Consider the following 18,334-nt stretch of genomic DNA (forward strand, 5'->3'; position numbering starts at 1 on the left):
GGTAAAATTATAGATGTCTTCCCCTGTTTAACTCCTTACTACAGTGTGCTGTGCCCTTCACAGTACAGTCTGGCCTCGGCTGACCTCCAGCCTCATCTCGGCTTTCTCCTAGATGTACCTCCTCTCTGGCCGCTTGGAACAGCTCACACGTGCCGATGCCCAAGCCTGGATTGCTTTCCCCTTCCTATTTGCTGTGAAGACAAATACCCTTCAGGACTAAACTTGGGCATTACATTTCCTGACCTTCACTTTATTTTCATCATCTTTGAGGGAATTTGGGGTCTTTTCTCTTTGTTCCCATAACCCTCTGTGCCCAGCTGGCTTTTAGCATTAGAGTTGTCGCTATCTTCTTTACTATCCTTTCCTGTGTTTAGCTTGCATCATGATGCCTCCCTGCCTACCTGCTTACCCACCAACCTGTGTAACATCTGTTTGTCTTATCTCCCTGTCACTTACCATATCCACATCCACACACTGAGTTTGCCTGGTGAGGGCAAGGAGTGTCTTCCCATCTTTTCTCGCCTCTAGAGTGTCACACAGGACACTCTAGAATAAATCTGCATTGCATTTATGTTAGCTCCAGGCATAGGTGGGTGTTACCCAGATGTTCACTGGAGTTCTCTATCCCATGCCCTCCTCTAGATTGGAGCAATCCTGAAAGTTTACATTCTCATGGTCATTTCTGTTATGGGACTCACTTTTCCCTTTGTTGTTTTTCTTTTCTTTCTACTGTATGTTGAACCAGTTTGGAATTTGGCTGCCTTTCTCTGGTTTTCACCAAACAACAGTAAGAACAAAATATACACAAAGCTATTTGTGTGCACAGCAGATTGGATCGGAGGTCTGGGGTGGAGAGGGAGTGCTATTACAGCAGTAAAGACAACTTAAAATGTAGTGGTATTAGGTATCTTTGGTCCTAAAAGACCTTTGCCATTCTTATGTGGTACACCCTTTTCTTCCTTTCTTGCTACTTCTCAGTCACTCCCAAAATGATTCATTTCTCCAGCTCCACCTTTACCTTCTTCTGCCTATCCCATGGCTCAGGAGCAGGCCCTCCTAAACTATAGGCAAATTTTCTAGTCCTCTAGTAGTTTCTGCTGAGAGTGGTAGTTTTTAGCATAGAGACTTATTTCCTTATCCTCCCTGCCCAGAAGACAGAAGTGAGTACTATCAGTATTTAAGTTTTCTCAATTTTGTTTTTTGATGTTGGAGATTGAACCCAGGGCCTAACACTTGTCAAGTATGTACTGTACCACTGAACTGTATACCTCAGCTCAATTTTGGTTTTAATTACATTTCTTTCTTTTGATTCATATTTCTTGGTAGCTTTTGACTGTATGAGGGGAACTGCCGTTACTTTGGGGGCCTGACTAGTAATTTTTCACCGCTGGTTTAAGAAGTTGAATGACTAAAGCTGAATATGGTGGTATACACCTATAATCCCAGCAGCTTGGGCGACTGAGGCAGGAGGATTGTAAGCTCAAGGCCAGCCTCAGCAACTTGGAGACCCTGTCTTAAAATTAAAAATAAAAAGGGCTGGGCCATAGCTCAGTGGTAAAGTATCCCTAGGCTCAATTTCCAGTGAGCCTAGAGATACTTTTTTTTGGGGGGTGCGGGGGCTTGCCCCACCCACCAAAAAAAAAGTTGCTCATCTGAGCCAGCACATATGTGGGTTGCTTGTCTTGATCCTGAGATCAGGATTCTCTGAATGTTAGTAGAGAATAATCTAGGAGAGGAATTTTTCCAAGAGGTGATGTGTACTCAGGTATGTCTGGCTGACCTGTCTTATGTGTGCTTTGGGCAGGAGAGGGTCCAGTGGTGAGAAAAATGGACTTCTTATATATGAGAGGAAATAAGTCTGGAGAATCAAGATTTCTCAGTATGTACCAAAATTGGAGACACATTTTGAATTCTGTTTCTTTTCACTGCATCTTTCTGCCCTTGGCTGTGCTTGTGAACATGAGCTATTGAACTTTTGCCTTGGTAACTCAATTGTTGTCATGGTTCTGCTTTGTGAGGTCTAAGATCCTGGTCACGTTGAATCCTGTACCTTCTTCCACATTGAAGAGTCTGCACCCCTGATTTACAGAACAGTATAGACCATTATTACACAAGGAGTTTCTCAGAAGTCTTTCATCTCCATATTAAGTTCTCAGGAACAGGAAATTGGTAATGATGAGTAGATCATCTTTCCCAGGCTGCAGTCAGCCCCTCATCTGTTCATAAACAGCCAGTCACGTTGTTCTGTAGCACCTCTACCAGACCCAGGGCTCCCTTCATTATTTTTATCAGGTCCACATGGCCCCTCCTGGTCACCTTTTCCACTGGTGAGAGTATCCCAGCTCTTGGATGGTCACCACAATTTTAATATCTAACTACTTCTGCCAGTGTGCTTTACCAAGGCAGTGTTACAACTCTTCTCTTCCCATCCCAATCAAAATGTATCAGTCTTGGATGTTCCTCTGAGGGGAGTTCCTCTTCACGTGGATTTAATTTATTGTCCTTCTAGGAACTTTCACATTTTAGCAGAACACACTTCTTAATCTCAAGGAACGAATCACTGATGGAGAAAGAACTGGTGTTAGGGGTGAGCAGGTATACAGGATGTTTTGTTTGAAAGACACAAACTCTTTTAGCATGGCGGAAAGAACAAAATTTGGAGTTTTGTTTTTACCCTTGGGTAACTTACTTACTATTCCTGGCCTCTTTTCCTATCTGTGATGTGGGAACATTTTGCTATTTTTTTTCCCCAGGTTGTGAGGACTAAAGGCATTAATGGGTGATCAGTGCCTAGTATTTAGAAAACTCTTCCCTTCAACTGCATCTAAATTTTTTTTTTGTACCAGGAATTAAACCCAGGGGTGCTTCACCACTGAGCCACATCCCCAGCCCCTTTTTATATTTTATTCTGAAATAGTGACTTGCCAAGTTGGTCAGGGTCTCACAGATTTCTGAGTTTGGCTTTGAACTTGCAATCCTCCTGTCTCAGCCTCCCAAGCTGCTGGGATTATGGCATGTGCCACCATACCTGGCTAAGTTTCATTCTTTATCATATGTTATGTCACTCTTTTGTCCCTATCAAGTAAGGTGATATTCCTTTTTATCCTCTCTTTTAATCTTTTTTCTCTCCCTCCAAACTTCATTCTATTTTCTTTCTGTAAGTCTAGAGAAAACTGATGCTTTAGGAATTAATCTGTGCTAACATGAAACAAATTTTGTCCACTGGGGCAGAAGGAACTGTAGGCTGTCAGTTCTTTCAAGCAACAACCTGATACGCCCTCTCTGATTCAGGGTGTTGTTCAATATTTGAGATGAGTCTATGGGAGTGGGTGGTCCCATCATTCCAAAGTGTATGTGACTATCTGTAGAAACATGTCGTGGGAAGATAATTTATATGATTTCAGAAGCCTGTTTTGTTCCAGGGGATAAGGTTGTTTTGTTTTGTTTTTTTTTTTTTTTTTTTTGCGGGGGGGGGGGGTTTGTTTTAAAAAGATAGGAATACATGATTTTTATTCATTTCTTTTTTCTTTTTCCTTTTTTTAAAATTAGTTGTATATGGACACAATACTTTTATTGTACTTATTTATTTTTATGTGGTGTTGAGGATTGAACCCAGTGCCTTACATGTGCTAGGCAAGCTCTTCCACTGAGCTATAGCCCCAGACCTTATTCATTTCTTTTTAATCAAACTGTTCTTAACATTTTTGTTTAATGGCTTAAAAGCAACACGATTTAAAATAAAATTCAATGTAAACACCTGTCCTAATTCATTTTCTAATTCTTCTCTTTTAATTTCTATTCTTCCAGGACTTACTTTTTTTTAAATCAAAATGTGTTTCTTTTCTTTATTGTTAGATGTTGATGGGCCTTTATTTTATGCATTTATTTTTATGTGGTGCTGAGAATTGAACCCAGTGCTAGGCAGGCACTCTACACTGAGCTACAACTCCAGCCCAGCTCTTATTTTTTGTTCACAATATTTTTAATTCCAATTCTGCACCATTGTCCACAGATTAAACTCTACTAGAATGCCCTTTCTCTTTTTTTGCTTTCTAAATTTTATCATCAAATCTCTTATTCCTGCACAACTTGTTCTCGTTCCTCTAGCATGTCTTGAACTATGGAGTTGTTCATTTCCTAGGTCCCTCGTGAGAGCTAGGGATGCTGTGGAATGACCCGGGCCGCAGAGTCTTTGGTGGTAGTGGTGAAACAACGAAAAGCAATAGATGGTAGTATTTAAAGACATTATTTATTTTCCCCACATCATTTATTGCATGAACAATATGAAATTGCAGGAGTTTTAGAAACTACCCCCTATCCCCCTACAGCTGACTTCATTAATCTGCATTTCCTTCCAGTACTTGTTCTCATGCAGTTATTTTTTTCCCCTCATTCGTAATATAATTTTTCATGCTTTTTCAACTAAGAATGTTTAGGTGTCAACATTTCTTTTTTGGTACTGGGGATTTAACCCAGGTGTACTTGACCACTGGGCCACATCCCCAACCTTTTTTTTTTTTTTTTTTAATGTTTTGAGACAGGGTCTTGCTAAGTCGCTGAGGCTAGCTTTGAACTCGTGATACTCCTGCCTCAGCCTCCCAAATTGCTGGGATTACAGTGGTTCATCACCGCTACCGGCTAGATATCAACATTTCTGATGCCCATAAGTCTGTGTGACTATGGGCAGGTCATTTCTCCTCTCAGAGACCCAGTTTCTCCTTGTCTAACATCAGGGGTTTGCACTAAATGACCTATAAGGTCTTATGAAAATATCTTTTGCTTGGGGCGTACTTCATAGTTCGGGCGTTTGTGTGTTGCAGTGCACACACACTTCTGATTCCTCCAGCAGTGACTTTTTCCTTGTGCCTATGCACAAGAATGGAGTCTGAGTTGCACAGGTTCTATTCTCAGTGTTCCTGCTACTCTCTCAGCTCTGAACAGCCCCTTAATGCCTGGACACAGGGCGTGTGTGGGGGTCTTTCTGCACACTCTTGTCCTTGACTTAGGGGTAGACTGTAATTACAATAATTAATTAACACATTTTTTTTGTTGTTGTTGTTTTAAAGAGATGGCTGCCCACACTGGCCTCCAACTTCTGGGCTAAAGTGGTCCTGGTGTCTCAGCCTCCAAAATAGCTGAGACTACAGGTGCCCACCACTGTGCTTGGCTTACATTTGCTGTTTTATTTGGTGCTAGGCTTGAGATAGAGGTAGTGGAAAGTCCCTGTCCACTTTAGAGTTAATAGGTCCTGTGAGTTTGGTTCCTGAGTGTGGGTTTTCCCTAGTGCTTTCTCCCTTTCTCTGCATGACCATCAAACTCTACTTTGCTTTTTTTTTTCCATTCAGTTCTGGGAATGGAACCCAAAGGTTCTCTACCACTGAACTATATCACCAATCCTTTTAAATTAATTAATTCATTAATTAATTAATTTTTGGTACCACGGATTGAACTCAGGGGCACTCAACCACTGAGCCACAACCCCAGCCCTATTTTGTATTTTATTTAGAGACAGGATCTCACTGAGTTGCTTTGCTGAGTCTGGCTTTGAACTTGTGATCTTCCTGCCTAAACCTCCCAAACTCCTGGGATTATATTTTATTTATTTTGAGACAGAATCTCACTTAATTGTTGAGGCTGACCTCAAACTTGCAATCCTCCTGCCTTGGCCTCCTTAGTTGCTGCAATTATAGGTGTGTACTCCTTCCTGCTCCCAGCCAAACTCTACTTTGTATCTGTGGTGAGTCTTGGGCAGAACAATTTCTGATAACTCCTGCAATAATAGATCTTTGCTTTGTGTTGGTATTCAGCAGGACTTTGGACTCAAATTCTTCTTCTTTTTTTGAGATGGAGTGTTGCAGTGTTTCCTAGGTAAGTCTTGAACTCCTGGGCTCAAGCTATCCTCCCATCTTAGCCTGCTGAGTAGCTGGGACTACAGGTGCACGTCACCATGCCCAACTGGGTTTAGATTCTTCATCGGTTATGGGCAGCCATGCTTCAGTACAGTCATTCTCTTGCATGGTTCATAATGTGCTTCACTGAATTCAGCAGAGGTTTTTTTTCAACCCTTTCTTTGATGCTGACTGCACATGCAAATCACATCTTGGCCGCCTACTCTTCTCTGCTTGCTGACAGATGTGTAGGTGAGAAGTCTCAGTCATTGTTCCTGAAAGCAGTCCCCAGACCCATTTCTAGGGCTAGTGACATATGCTGGAAATCAGCTCTTCTTGGCCAGCACAGAGCTGGTCTTTCACAATTCGAACATAAAATCATTAAAAAGAAGAGAAGCATTCATACGGCTGTCAGATACTGCACTTGGGAAAGTGGTATGAGGCACTGGAGGTCAAAAGACTTAGGTTTAACTCTGGGGTCACTTGCTCTGTGAACTTGTATACATTGCTTTCCCTCGTAGTTAAAACAGTGGAGTTTAACTAGGTGGTCTTTAAGTCCTGACCAGTGCTAATATTCTTTAATCTGATATCCTATTCTTCCTATGGCAGTCCTAGGATAAAACTCACAACTAAGTATCAGGGCCATGCTTCTCTGCACACAAAGTGATTGGCTTCCCATGTTCCCATGGCCTTGGTAATTCTTGCTTGCATTTAAGCTCCAGTGACAGAATAAAGGCATCATTTTGTTTCCTCTGGTCTTCTCTGAGAATGAATGCTTTTCAACACTAGAAGGCCTTTTGTGAAGTAGCAAAAGGAACATAGACACCCAAGGGCGGGTTGAGTCAAGATGTGATGATAGATGAAAGGAGGTGGTAGAGAGTAAGAGTTAAATGTGAAAAAGCAAAACTGGTGTTATCTAAATGCCAGACCAGTAGTTAATGTATGCTGTTGTTGGACAGAAAGCCATTCAGCTTGATAGTATTTATTAGGCACTTCCTGTGAGCCAGGTATTCTGACTGATGAGCGGTTGTACTCTCATCATGGCTCTATATGTGATTACCACCGTTAGCCCCATTTTATTGATGAAAACTGAGGTTAATGCTTTTAAGTAACTTGTCCAAGATGACATGGCTACTTAAGGGACCAAATAGGGATTCAAACCCAGACAGCCTGACTCCTAGTTATATATTTATGTATCCTAAATGCACAATTTGATGGATTTTCGGGAACTAAAACACCATGTAACCAGCACTCAAATCAAGAACAGGGCATTACCAGCACACAGGAATATTCTTCATGGTCTGTATTAGGGTTCCTCAGAGAAACAAAACCATCAGGGCGTGTGTGTGTGTGTGTGTGTGTGTGTGTGTCTGCGTGTGTCTGCGTGTCTGCGTTGAGAGAGAAAGAGCAGATGTGCACGTGAGACAGCGAGCAATGTTGATACTTATTTTAGGGATTTGGTTCTCATGGTAGGGAGCTGATAAGTGTGAGGTCTGTAGGGTAGGCCAGCAGGCTGAAGACGGAGCAAGAGTTTAAGTCCAGTGGCAGTCTACTGGCAGAATCTCTTCTTCTGTAGGGAGTCAGTCTTTGTTTTCTTTGCTCTTCAACTGATTGAGGCCCGACCACATTGTGGAGGGTGATTTGCTTTACTTGGAGTCCACCAATTTAAATGTTAATCTCATAAACAAACACCACTTTCACAAAAAGTGAAAGAACCAAACAACATTTGACCAAATATTTGGGCACCGTGACCTAGCCAAGTTGACACATAAAATAAACCACCATATACTTCCCTCTTGTTGCTACTCTTGGAAAGGTGAGCTTTCCTAATTTATAATTGCATAAATTGGAACTTCATATCGATGGAATCACAGTATTTATTCCTCCTTTGTGCCTGGCTTCTTTCACAGAGCCCATGTACGTAATCCTAGAATATTATTGCCTAGTTACTTGAATAGCCGCTCCTGGAGTGACCTGCAGGATGGAGGTAGGAGAGAATATAGGACCTTTCCCCCGCATTTTGCCTGGGCTGGCCCTAGTCAGTGCACTTGCATTCCCTAACCCAGATGAACTGCCTAGGGCAGAAAAATGGAAGTTGGTAAGCAGGGCCCTTGGCATTCCCTGCCTTCCTCCCCAGGCCCCTTCTTTCCTCTCTTCCTAGTCTTTGCCCCCACCCTGTTCTCACATTCCCATGCTGCCATTGAGGCTTCTCAGCCCCTCAACTTGAGCCCACCCTCTGCCTTATTCTATACCTCTTCCAGGCCCTTAGATATTCAGACAGTTCTCCCTTGTTCTTTTCCTCCTTCCATGTATTTTTTTTTTTTTTTTTTTTTAAATGGGTGTGGGGAACTGAGGACCAGCAAGAAGTTAACTTGCCCATGGTAAAGGTTGAGGATCCAGGGTTGCAGCCTTGGTCTCCAAGTGCTGTTCCCTCTTAGCTTGGGTCCTGCTACAGAAGCTTTCCTTCTTGCCAGATGCTATTGGCGAGGGAGATTGATCCCTCCCTGGGTTCTCTGATGAGGCCCACCTGCTCTGGCACCCTTGTTCTCCTCCCAGCCTGGTGATTGCTTGTCATCCTCTGCCTGCCCTTCTGGCGGAGGCAGGGCCTGCCACTCAGGCTGGAGCAAGGCTCAGGTTGGTGACGGCTGACTGCGTTTGTTATACACCTGTGGCCCATGTCTGTGTGGCAGTTTGAGGACCCCATTCTTTTTTGTGGATATCACCTCATCACCCGCTGTGGTCATTCCTTAGGCTGGCTTCCATTTCAACTTCCGTCAGTGTTGGGAGTGGCAGCGTGGGGTCTCGAAGTTCTGTTCTAGGAGATCTGCCATCGTGAGTTATGTGGCCTTACCCTCTCTGGACCTGTTTCTTCACCTGTAAAATGAGAGCTGGCTCAGGTGGTTTTTAGGTTCCTCCCTGTGCTGCATTTTATACTGCTTCTAACTTTTAAACTGCTGAGCCATAAATGAAAGACTCCAGTTGTGGCAGTGTAATTAGGCTCAGCAGATGGATGAGTGAGAGGGAAGGAGATGTTCTTGCCCATAAGATCAGCCTTTCCTACTCATTTCATTGTGCCTCTCTGGTGTTTTCAGAACACAAGTGACAGCCCTTGTTTTTCTCTGCATTCCTATTTCAAACCTGTAATCTTCTTGTATCTCAATGAACTTGTGTTTACTGTTAGACGGCTGTGGTGCGGAATCCATGTTACTGTGTGCTGTCTTCTCCACCATGTGGATGTGATGAGGGTTGGAGCTGATCACAGCTGGTCCTTGGAAAGACGACCGTGTGTGTGTGTGTGTGTGTGTGTGTGTGTGTGAGAGAGAGAGAGAGAGAGAGAGAGAGAGAGAGAGAGAGAGAGAGAGAAAGAAAGAGAGAGAGAGAGAGAGAGAGGTTGTATTGGAGCTCCAGTTTTTGTTTTCAGATCTCTTAGTCTCATTTTTGCTCATTTTAGTTAAAACTAAAGGTTGTGAAGGAGGCAGTTTTTCACCCACTGAGTCTTGAGGACCTCTTTATTTCCCTTGCTTGAAGCATTTCACCTTGGGAGGGCAAAAATGAGCCTTCTGGAACATCATTGATCCCCATGCCAGAGGAAGCAGACAGAACACTGTTACATTATTGACTGATCTCTTTGTCGGGAGCACTGAAAGCCAGGAATTTGGTTTCACCTTCAGATTCAATGTTTTGTCCTTCATTCTCTGAAAAAGATTTTTAAAAACTTTTAAAGTGCTGGGCATGGTGGTATATGCTTTTAATCTCAGCTGCTTTGTAGGCTTAGGCAGGAGGATTGCAAGTTCAAAGCCAGCTTCAGCAACTTAGGCCCTGAGCAACTTGGCAAGACCCTGTCTCAAAATGAAAAGGGCTGGGGATGATGCTAAGTTTTTGAGTGCCTCTGGGTTTAGTCCCTGGTACCCTAAAAAACAAAACAACAACAACAAAAAACCTTTTTTTTTTTCCCCTCCCCTCTGAGGGGCTGGAGATTCGAACAGGGGTCCTTGCGTATGCTAGGAGAGCACTCTCCAATATGAGCCATTTCTTCAGCTCCAACAAAAAACTTTTAAAGTGCTTTGCAAATTATTAAAGTCAGTGATTTCTGGATTTTGTGGTTGCTCTCTTGGCTCCTCCCCTATCCATAACCCCCACTCCCAACATTAGTGTAGGAATGTGCCACAAATTTCAGTGTTCTTCCCATTAGTTTTCTATTTTGACTCCCCTGGTGGAGTACATGTGGAGTTGGTATTCCCATTTTACAGAAGAGAAATCTGGGATGTGACAAAGCTGAGTGACTTGTAACGCAGCTAGTTGCTGACCAATTCAAGATAAGAATCCAGGGCTCCTGAACACTGGTGACTTGCTAATTTGCAACACTGTTCTACCCCCAGTGCTTGCCTTTAACCTACCTGCCCTTAGGAAGGTCTTGTCACCAAGGCTCAGGGACTCTGTTGTCTCTCAGTGGCTCCACCTCTGAAAGCACAAATGAGCAACGGGGGTTACACGTAGCTGGTGAGGTGACACAGAGGGCACGCAGGCATAGAAGTAGAGGAGGGAGGAAGGTGGCACAAAGTGCAGACTTAGCTTTTCTTCCTGAAGGTTAGAGAATTGCTTTTTTTCTTCCCCTCCAGAGAAACAGGAAAGCCAGTGGAATCAACATTCCTTTTTCCTTGTCAAAAGGAGTGAGTTTTCTGGGAGTTTCTGGCGGCTGGTATTAGTTGCAGGGCAGTGCTAATCTGCCCCTGTAGATCCTCACTAGGGTGCAGCAGAGACAGGGTTGTACCTGAGATAAAGGGCCCCTCATATAACACCATCTTCATGTGTGATTGAGCCCCCATGAGTTACACGCCACATGCTGGGATTCCTCCCCGTGTTTGTAAACTGCCTCCCTTGAAAGTACTGAGCATTTTGAAGAGGCAAGACAGCATTATGGTTAAGGTTAGCGATTTTTTGTGGGTTTGACCCCTGGCTGTGCCACTTAATAGCTGTGTGACCTTGGGCAGTTTACTTCATGTGTTTGCTCATCTGTTCTACTTGTAGGGTGTGGATTAAGTGAGGTAGTAAATGTGAAGCATGTAGAAGGGTACAGTGTTGTGAGCAGAGTGGGTGTCCTTCCAGCAGCTTTTCTGCTCTCCCTCTGGCACACACATGTGTGTGTGTACACTAGCACAAGTGTGCTGGACAGCAGCTTTAGGATTCTGCATTTTCAGCTAGCCTGCTGAGCCCTCCAGGCATCTGTAACATCATCCAAGTTTTAGCTGTGGAGTCCGTCTGCACTGGATATGTTTTTAAATGACATCATCAATGGGCTGCTTTGTGGAGAGACCTGGGAGAAAGGAAACCAGAGGGCATGCACTGTGTACTCTCAGCCCCAGGTACTCCGAGTTCCCCCACTTGAGGGACTGGGGTGCTTTGAGACTTAGCCAAACCTTAAATTTTAGCAGGGCGAGAATATTGACCAGCAGTCTTGTCTGCTTGTCTGCTCTAACTCAACGACACTGACTGGTGACATAAAGATTCATTTGTTTTCTCTTAGTTCTGGAGGCTGGCAATTTGAGGTCAGGATGTCAGCACAGTTGGGCTCCGGGGAGGGCCCTCTTCCTGGTTTGTAGATGGCTGCCTCACTGTGTGCTTGCATGGCCTTTTCTCCATGCATGTGTTGGGAGGAAGAGGGGATAGATTCCCCCATTTCTGTCTGATTAGGATTCCACCCTTATAACCTTTTTTAACTTTAATTGCCTCCTGAAAATCCTGTCTCCAAATACAGTCATAGTGGGGTTTAAGGTTCCACATAGGAATTTTGGGTAAGGGGTGCCCAATTCAGCCCCTAGCACCAGCCTTCCTCCCCCGAGAGTTCTCCAGTGAGGAAAGTCAGTGACATCAGCCTGTGTCCTCTTTGGCCCCACACTGTGTTATCTGTGAAGTGGCGCTGATCTCCCCATCTGTGGGAGGCCCGTCTCCCAGCCTTCTTGAGGTTTGGGGTTGGTGAGAGTGATGGCAGAGCAAAAGGTTATGCTGACTTCTGCTTCCAAGCTCAGAACTGGTGTATGTGGGGGAGGCACCTGCATTCAGATGTGTCATTAGGCCTGTCTTGTCACCTTTGTCACTTGTATCATCTGTTTAGACTGGGGAGTGAAATCAAATGAAACAGTGGAAGCTCTCTTTACCAACTCGAAGGAGTAATGAACGCTCTTCAATTCTCTGTGTAAAACACACGGAGCGATGCCCACGGCGTACTATGTGCGCGACTAGCAGGCTGCTCTCTGCTGTGCCCACTCGTTGCAGCACCCACTGGCTGAAGTATGTGCTTACCAAGAGCCAGCTTGTTCCCAAACCCATTTGCACAGATATAGCTGGCATTGAAGCTAAGTAATGTATTTAAGTACCAGATAAACATGAAATATGACTGCAAATGAACTGATTTTCTTTTCTTTCTTTAAACACTAGTTAAAAGCCATGAAAAGATTCAGTAAGGCCAAGTCCCTTAATATATTATTGTCAAATTAGATGAGCAGTAAGTTTGGAGGAAATCATAAGATCCTAAAATTTTATGTTGTGATTACTCTGCGAATGCCTTCATTTTTACTTCATTTTATAGAATCAGGATTTGGAAATCGTAGACAGTGTTTTATATTCTAGTTCATATTAGAAAGATGACGTAGAGTTCTTAGCAAGGGATCTTGTTCAAAGGACCTTGGACTGTGTTAAAGGCTGAGTGATAAATACGGATTTACATGCATTATACAAAAATAAAATTTTGGGGCTGGGGATGTAGCTCAGTTGGTAGAGTGCTTTCCTCACATGCACAAGGCCCTGGGTTCATTCCCCAGCACCACACAAAATAAATAAATAAATAAAAATAAAATTTTTAGGTGTATCATTTTTATGATATCTTGCTCTAACTTTTCTGATTAGCCTGGTTCTGGGACCTGATCACAGTGGATCTGAAGGTTCCTGTTGTTGTGATTCAGTTTAAAGTGGGTTTCGCTTCAGTTAAGAAGATTTAGGAAATTTTATTTTGTATATGGTATAAACGTAATAAACCATAAACTAACATTATAATTATTTTATTTTATTTTTTTGCTACCAGGGATTTAAAGAGTCACTTATCCAGCCCTTTTTTTTCTTCTTTTTGAGACAGGGTCTCACTAAATTGCTGAGGCTGGCCTCAAACTAGTGATCCTCCTGCCTCAGCCTCCCAAGCCACTGGGATTATAGGTTTGAGCCAACACACCCAGTTTAGTGGGGCTTTTTTTGTGCGTAGCGGGGGAGCACGAGGGATTGAACTCAGGGGCACGCAACCACTAAACCACATCCCTAGCCCTGTTTTTTTTGTATTTTATTTAGAGACAGGGTCTCGCTGAGTTGCATAGTGCCATACTATTGCTGAGGCTGGCTTTGACCTTGAAATCCTCCTGCCTCAGCCTCCCCAGGCAGTGGGATTACAGGCATACACCACCACACCCTGCTTAGTGGGACTTTTTAAACTATGACTTTAAAGCAATTTAGGGTGGCTCATTCTCGATTTTAGTAGATTCTTTGGTTCCTCTCGTAGACTTACAGAATACAAGAGGGACCTAATTCCCTCATTTTACAAAGGAGGAAGCTGAAGTCGAGAGGTGAAGCATACTGGTGGTGAAGCAGTCATGGTGGCTGGAGTATAGGAGCAGAGCCACAGCAGGATGAACCCTGCCTTCCAGTCCCTTCCTCTAGTTCTCTGTCCCTGGCCCCAGGTCTAGAGCTTTGCATGATGGGAGTGTTCCTCTGGGTGGTTCCTCTTGTGACAGTGTTGACTTATGGATCCCCGCTTTGGATAGGACCAACCTGGAGGCTTTGCAGAAGAAGCTGGAAGAGCTGGAGCTTGATGAGCAGCAGCGGAAGCGCCTCGAAGCCTTTCTGACCCAGAAGCAGAAGGTGGGAGAACTGAAGGATGATGACTTTGAGAAGATCAGTGAGCTGGGTGCGGGCAACGGCGGTGTGGTGTTCAAGGTCTCCCACAAGCCGTCTGGCCTGGTTATGGCCAGAAAGGTGAGTTTGCCAGGATAAGTAGGTAGTTGAATTATCTCGTGCAAGATCTGGAGGCCTGGGGACAAGTGTGGAAGGAAGATGGACTTTTAACTTGGTATTTTTTGTGGTGTTTGAATTTTGAACTCATCATCGGTCAGTCACCCTAGTGACTGATAATGTATTACTCCCATCCCCAGTCTGGGAAATAATAGCAAGTGACCCTGCCTTAGCTTTCTGTGTGCTGTAGAAGGGGTGCCAGGTGCCAGTTTGTCATTTATCAAGTGTAGGAGAAGCTGCTTTTGTTCACCTGGGCCCAGCAATGCCCAGGCCAGATGCTGAGATCGCGTTTTTTCCTGTGCTTCTGCCTGCCAGTGGTTGCCTTCGTCTCCCTGCTGTGCAGCCTCTGATCCCCCTCCACAGCTACAGTCTTTGAGCTGGACTTCCCATTCCTGTCCCCTCTTGGTCCTCTTTCTGAACACAGCCCCGCGTCTGGCGAGTTGGCCTCTTCTGTGTCAGCTCATTGTGTTCATTCCTGTCTCCATATTCATGCTTGTGCTGTTCCTTTCCTCTTTTCCAACAGTGCTCATCCTCAGGGACCTCCAGCTGCTCCACCCCACACTGATAACCACCACTTCCATGTCCTCTGACCCTTGACATTTTAGACACTCAACCTTGTCAGGTTATTTGTGTGTGTGTGTGTGTGTGTGTGTGTGTGTGTGTGTGTGTGTGTGTGTGTGTGATGCTGGGGATTGTACCCACAGCTTCATGCAGGCTAGGCAGGTGCTGTACCACTGAGCTACAGCCCCAGTTGGAACAAGGGCCAGTGTTAGGGGTTAGGGGGACATAGAGTCATACCTGAGACTTTGGCTAACTCTCAACCACATGAGGTCCCTGAGGTCAAGGGGGAACCTCTTGATCAGCTTAGGTCAGTATACCAAGTTCCTCATGCCCTTCTACCCTTCAACCTGAATATGACCAAGTCCTCAAGGCCAGTTTCCCCTCAGATCTCCGCCCTACAGGTCCTTTTGGCATAAGCCCTCCATTTAGATATTTTCCCCAGTCTTGTCTCCTGGAAGCAGAAACACAGCTGGCCTTCTGGTTACAACTCTCTAGTGGTTACATCACCCACCTTATACATTGACGCTCAGTAGTTTGGTCGAGAAACTTGTGCTTCTATTGACCTTACATTTAAGAACTTAAACATTTAGGAAAGATCCCTCCCTTTTATGAAAGCCTCTCTTTTCCTCCACTTTTCTTCCCAGCTAATTCACCTGGAGATCAAACCCGCAATCCGGAACCAGATCATCAGGGAGCTGCAGGTTCTGCATGAGTGCAACTCCCCATACATCGTGGGCTTTTACGGTGCATTCTACAGTGATGGGGAGATCAGCATCTGCATGGAGCACATGGTATGTAGGGACCTGTTGGTCCTGGAGCGACAGCTTGGGAATTGGGTGACTCCGACCTAATCTTTGGTCTGGGAGGTGATCAGCTGCCTCCCTACAATTCTCTGGATCACACCACCATCTTGGGCATCTGGGTCTTGACAGTGGGACTTGGCAAACTCATAGGATGACAGGCTTCCTTTCCCTACCTTGCTTCAAAGAGAGATGATAATAACCAGGATTCCCTGGTGGTGTATCTGAAGCACATCTCCCAGTTTTCTCCTATTCAGTTGACCCTAAGATTGTGATGCAGTTGAAATCTGATTAATATAGTTTAAATCCATTTATTGTGTATAATACTATTTGCTGGGCACAAAGTTCTGGGGTTATGAAGATGAGTGAAACGTCTCTGCCTTCAGAGGAGTTACAATCTAAGGGGTTTAGGGCAGGAGAGAAATAATCACCTAATGCCCATTAGTGGAAGTCAAGGGTGAGGGCAAGAGGCTTATGGGCTCACATGGATGTGAGTGTCAGTCTTTTTAGCAGCCTGGGGTCCCTTCTTTTTCTTCCTAGTAACAGTAATAATGTTAATGCTAATAATGATAGATTAATTTTTATATGGTGCATATTTATGTCAAGCATTATCTTTGTTTGGTACCAGGGATTGAACCCAGGGATGCTCAACCACTGAGCCACATCCCCAGCCCTTTTTCATATTTTATTTAGAGACAGGGTCTCACTGAGTCGCTTAGTGCCTTGCTAAGTTGCTGAGATTGACTTTGAACTTTTTCGATCTTCCTGCCTCAACTTCCAGAACCACTGGGATTACAGGTGTGCACCACTGCACCTCGCCTCAAACATTATCTTAAATTAAAAAAAAAATGGTTTTGGGGTACTGGGGATTGAACCCAGGAGTGTTCAACTGCTGAGCTACATTCCTAGCCCTTTTTATTTATTTTTTATTTTGAGACAGGGTTTCTCTGAGTTGCTGAGGCTGGCCTCCAATTTTCCATCCTCCTGCTTCAGCTTCCCAAGTTGGCAAATCAATATTTTATTGCATTTTCACAGCAACCTTTTTGAGTGGGCACATTATCCCACCTGAAGAGGAAACCAAGGCACAGAGAAATTGAATGAATCACCCTAGGTCATGTAGCTAGTAAGTGGTTTTGGCAGAATTTAAACCAAGGCAGTGTACTGTATTGGATAGTGATGAGGGATCAGGGCTGTTTCTGTTCTGGAAGCCTGGAACTTCAGAGAGATGCTCACATCGTCATTTCCCCCTGTTCCCTTTATGCAGCATGTCATAGGGGACTTTGGAATCTGACAGATGTTCAGCCTCATCTCTTCCATTTCTCCATGGAAATCCAAATAGGGACTTTGTCATGTCTTGAAAGGCTAGAACATTACTGGCACATAGCAGGTGCTCAATATTTATTTGTTTAATGATTGTCACCTCTTTGTTATGCTCTTGGACAGATTTCTTTATCTTTTTGATTCTCAGCTTTCTCATCTGTAAAAGGGCATTATTATAGCTGCTTTGTTTTGGTGAGGATTAATTAAAATAACATATAAATCTTCCAGCACACTGACTCAGAATATATATTCAGCAAATGTTAGCTTTTGCTTTATTTCCATGGGACTGACAATTTAGAGATGAAGGCTGACAGGAGTCTGCATAGTTGGTGGCTGCTGTGTTTTCAGTCCAGCATGGTGTCTTTCTCCATTTCCTTCCTGACCCTCGAGACCTGCCCTGACCTGCAGAACCAGGTCTTAGTGAACTTAAGGAGAACCTGCAAGGCAGTTCTCCCTTGCTCATGCCCCCATTATTTTGAATGTTTCTTCATTTTGATCAAAAGAAGGGCTGCATACACTGTCGTAGGCATCTGCCGACATTTGTGGGTGCCATATGGAACGTAGATCCTGAAAACATCTTCTGCGCTTCTAAAGGTTATTGAGAATGCTCTCGTTCCTTTTTGCTGCAACTAGAGTGAAAGAGTCTCCACAGGAGACATTTCTGGCTTCGTCCTTGTCCCTGGCCCGGGGTGCTAATTGTTTTTCCCTGGGGTCTCGTTTCTTATCCCTTGGGTTTCTTTGCTCTTTGTAGTGATACTGATTTTTTTCATCTCTAACTTAAGAGTTTTGGAAGATGAGATATAAATGGCAATGGAGGTCCTGGAAACCTAGAAGGAAAAGAAGGTGAGGATGGTGGTAATAAGGAAAGGCCAAGGTGACTTCTTTCCCATAGGTCTTGCTAATATAATAGAAGGTGGGTGGTGGCAGGACTAGGTATAACAGGAGTGAGCTTTGAATCTTCTACCACTTCCAAGTCCTTTTCATATTATGTAAGTTATTAATCACATCAGCACCATCTCATGGGATGGATTATTGACCTCCCAGCTGGTAGACAGAGAGTAAGGCTCTGACAGGTTTTGTAATGAGCTTAGTCTCACAGTCAGTAAGCATCAGAGTCTCTGCGGAAGTCTGCTTTCTTTAAATTTCATATTCTGCCTGTTACCCATATTCAGGATTTTGTATCTCTGTAGAGAAATGTTTGGATGGGGTCTTTTCTAGGGACACCTCCCTGTGCTTACATCCTGTGTTTCTATGGTTTTTAGCACTTGTAACCAGTTAGGGTTTACATTAGTAAATCAACTTGGGTTCACAAACTCTCTTTAGTCTCCATTATGTGTGCAGAGCCACGTGAGCCGATGTGAGGACAGATACATGAGAGCAGCATCTCTACTCCTCCAGAGCTGTTCACAGACTTATTGGCTGTGTTCTAGCATCTTCTTAAGTAAGAGATGTCAGTGCCAATGTAAAAGCTTCTGAGAACCATGTATGTCATTTCATGCCTGCTCAGTTCTTTCCTGGGTCATTTTCAAGTTCTGTACCACACAGATTTATCCCTTTAATAGGGGAACAAGGACACCATTTGGGGGGTGAGCATGATTGAGCTCCAGGTTGCTTGCTTTAGAGATAGGGTTAGACCTAACTCTGAACATTGATACTGACCTTTTCCTTTATTTAGACTTATTGATACCTGTATGTTCTGCCAGGTGGATAAGA

General features: G+C 44.0%; 1 protein-coding gene across 1 annotated transcript in view; it reads left to right on the forward strand.

Annotated features, from left to right (window-relative positions):
• The window catches only part of MAP2K1 (mitogen-activated protein kinase kinase 1), a 77,682-nt gene that overhangs the window by 25,013 nt on the left and 34,335 nt on the right, over nt 1–18,334 (forward strand). The window contains exons 2-3 of the mRNA XM_079125721.1: nt 13,694–13,904; nt 15,146–15,292. Coding sequence (XP_078981847.1) covers nt 13,694–13,904; nt 15,146–15,292 — 358 coding nt within the window. The remainder of the gene's footprint in view (nt 1–13,693; nt 13,905–15,145; nt 15,293–18,334) is intronic.

This window comes from Sciurus vulgaris (assembly GCF_902686455.1).
Source record: "Sciurus vulgaris genome assembly, chromosome: 2".
NCBI classification, from domain to species: Eukaryota; Metazoa; Chordata; class Mammalia; order Rodentia; family Sciuridae; genus Sciurus; species Sciurus vulgaris.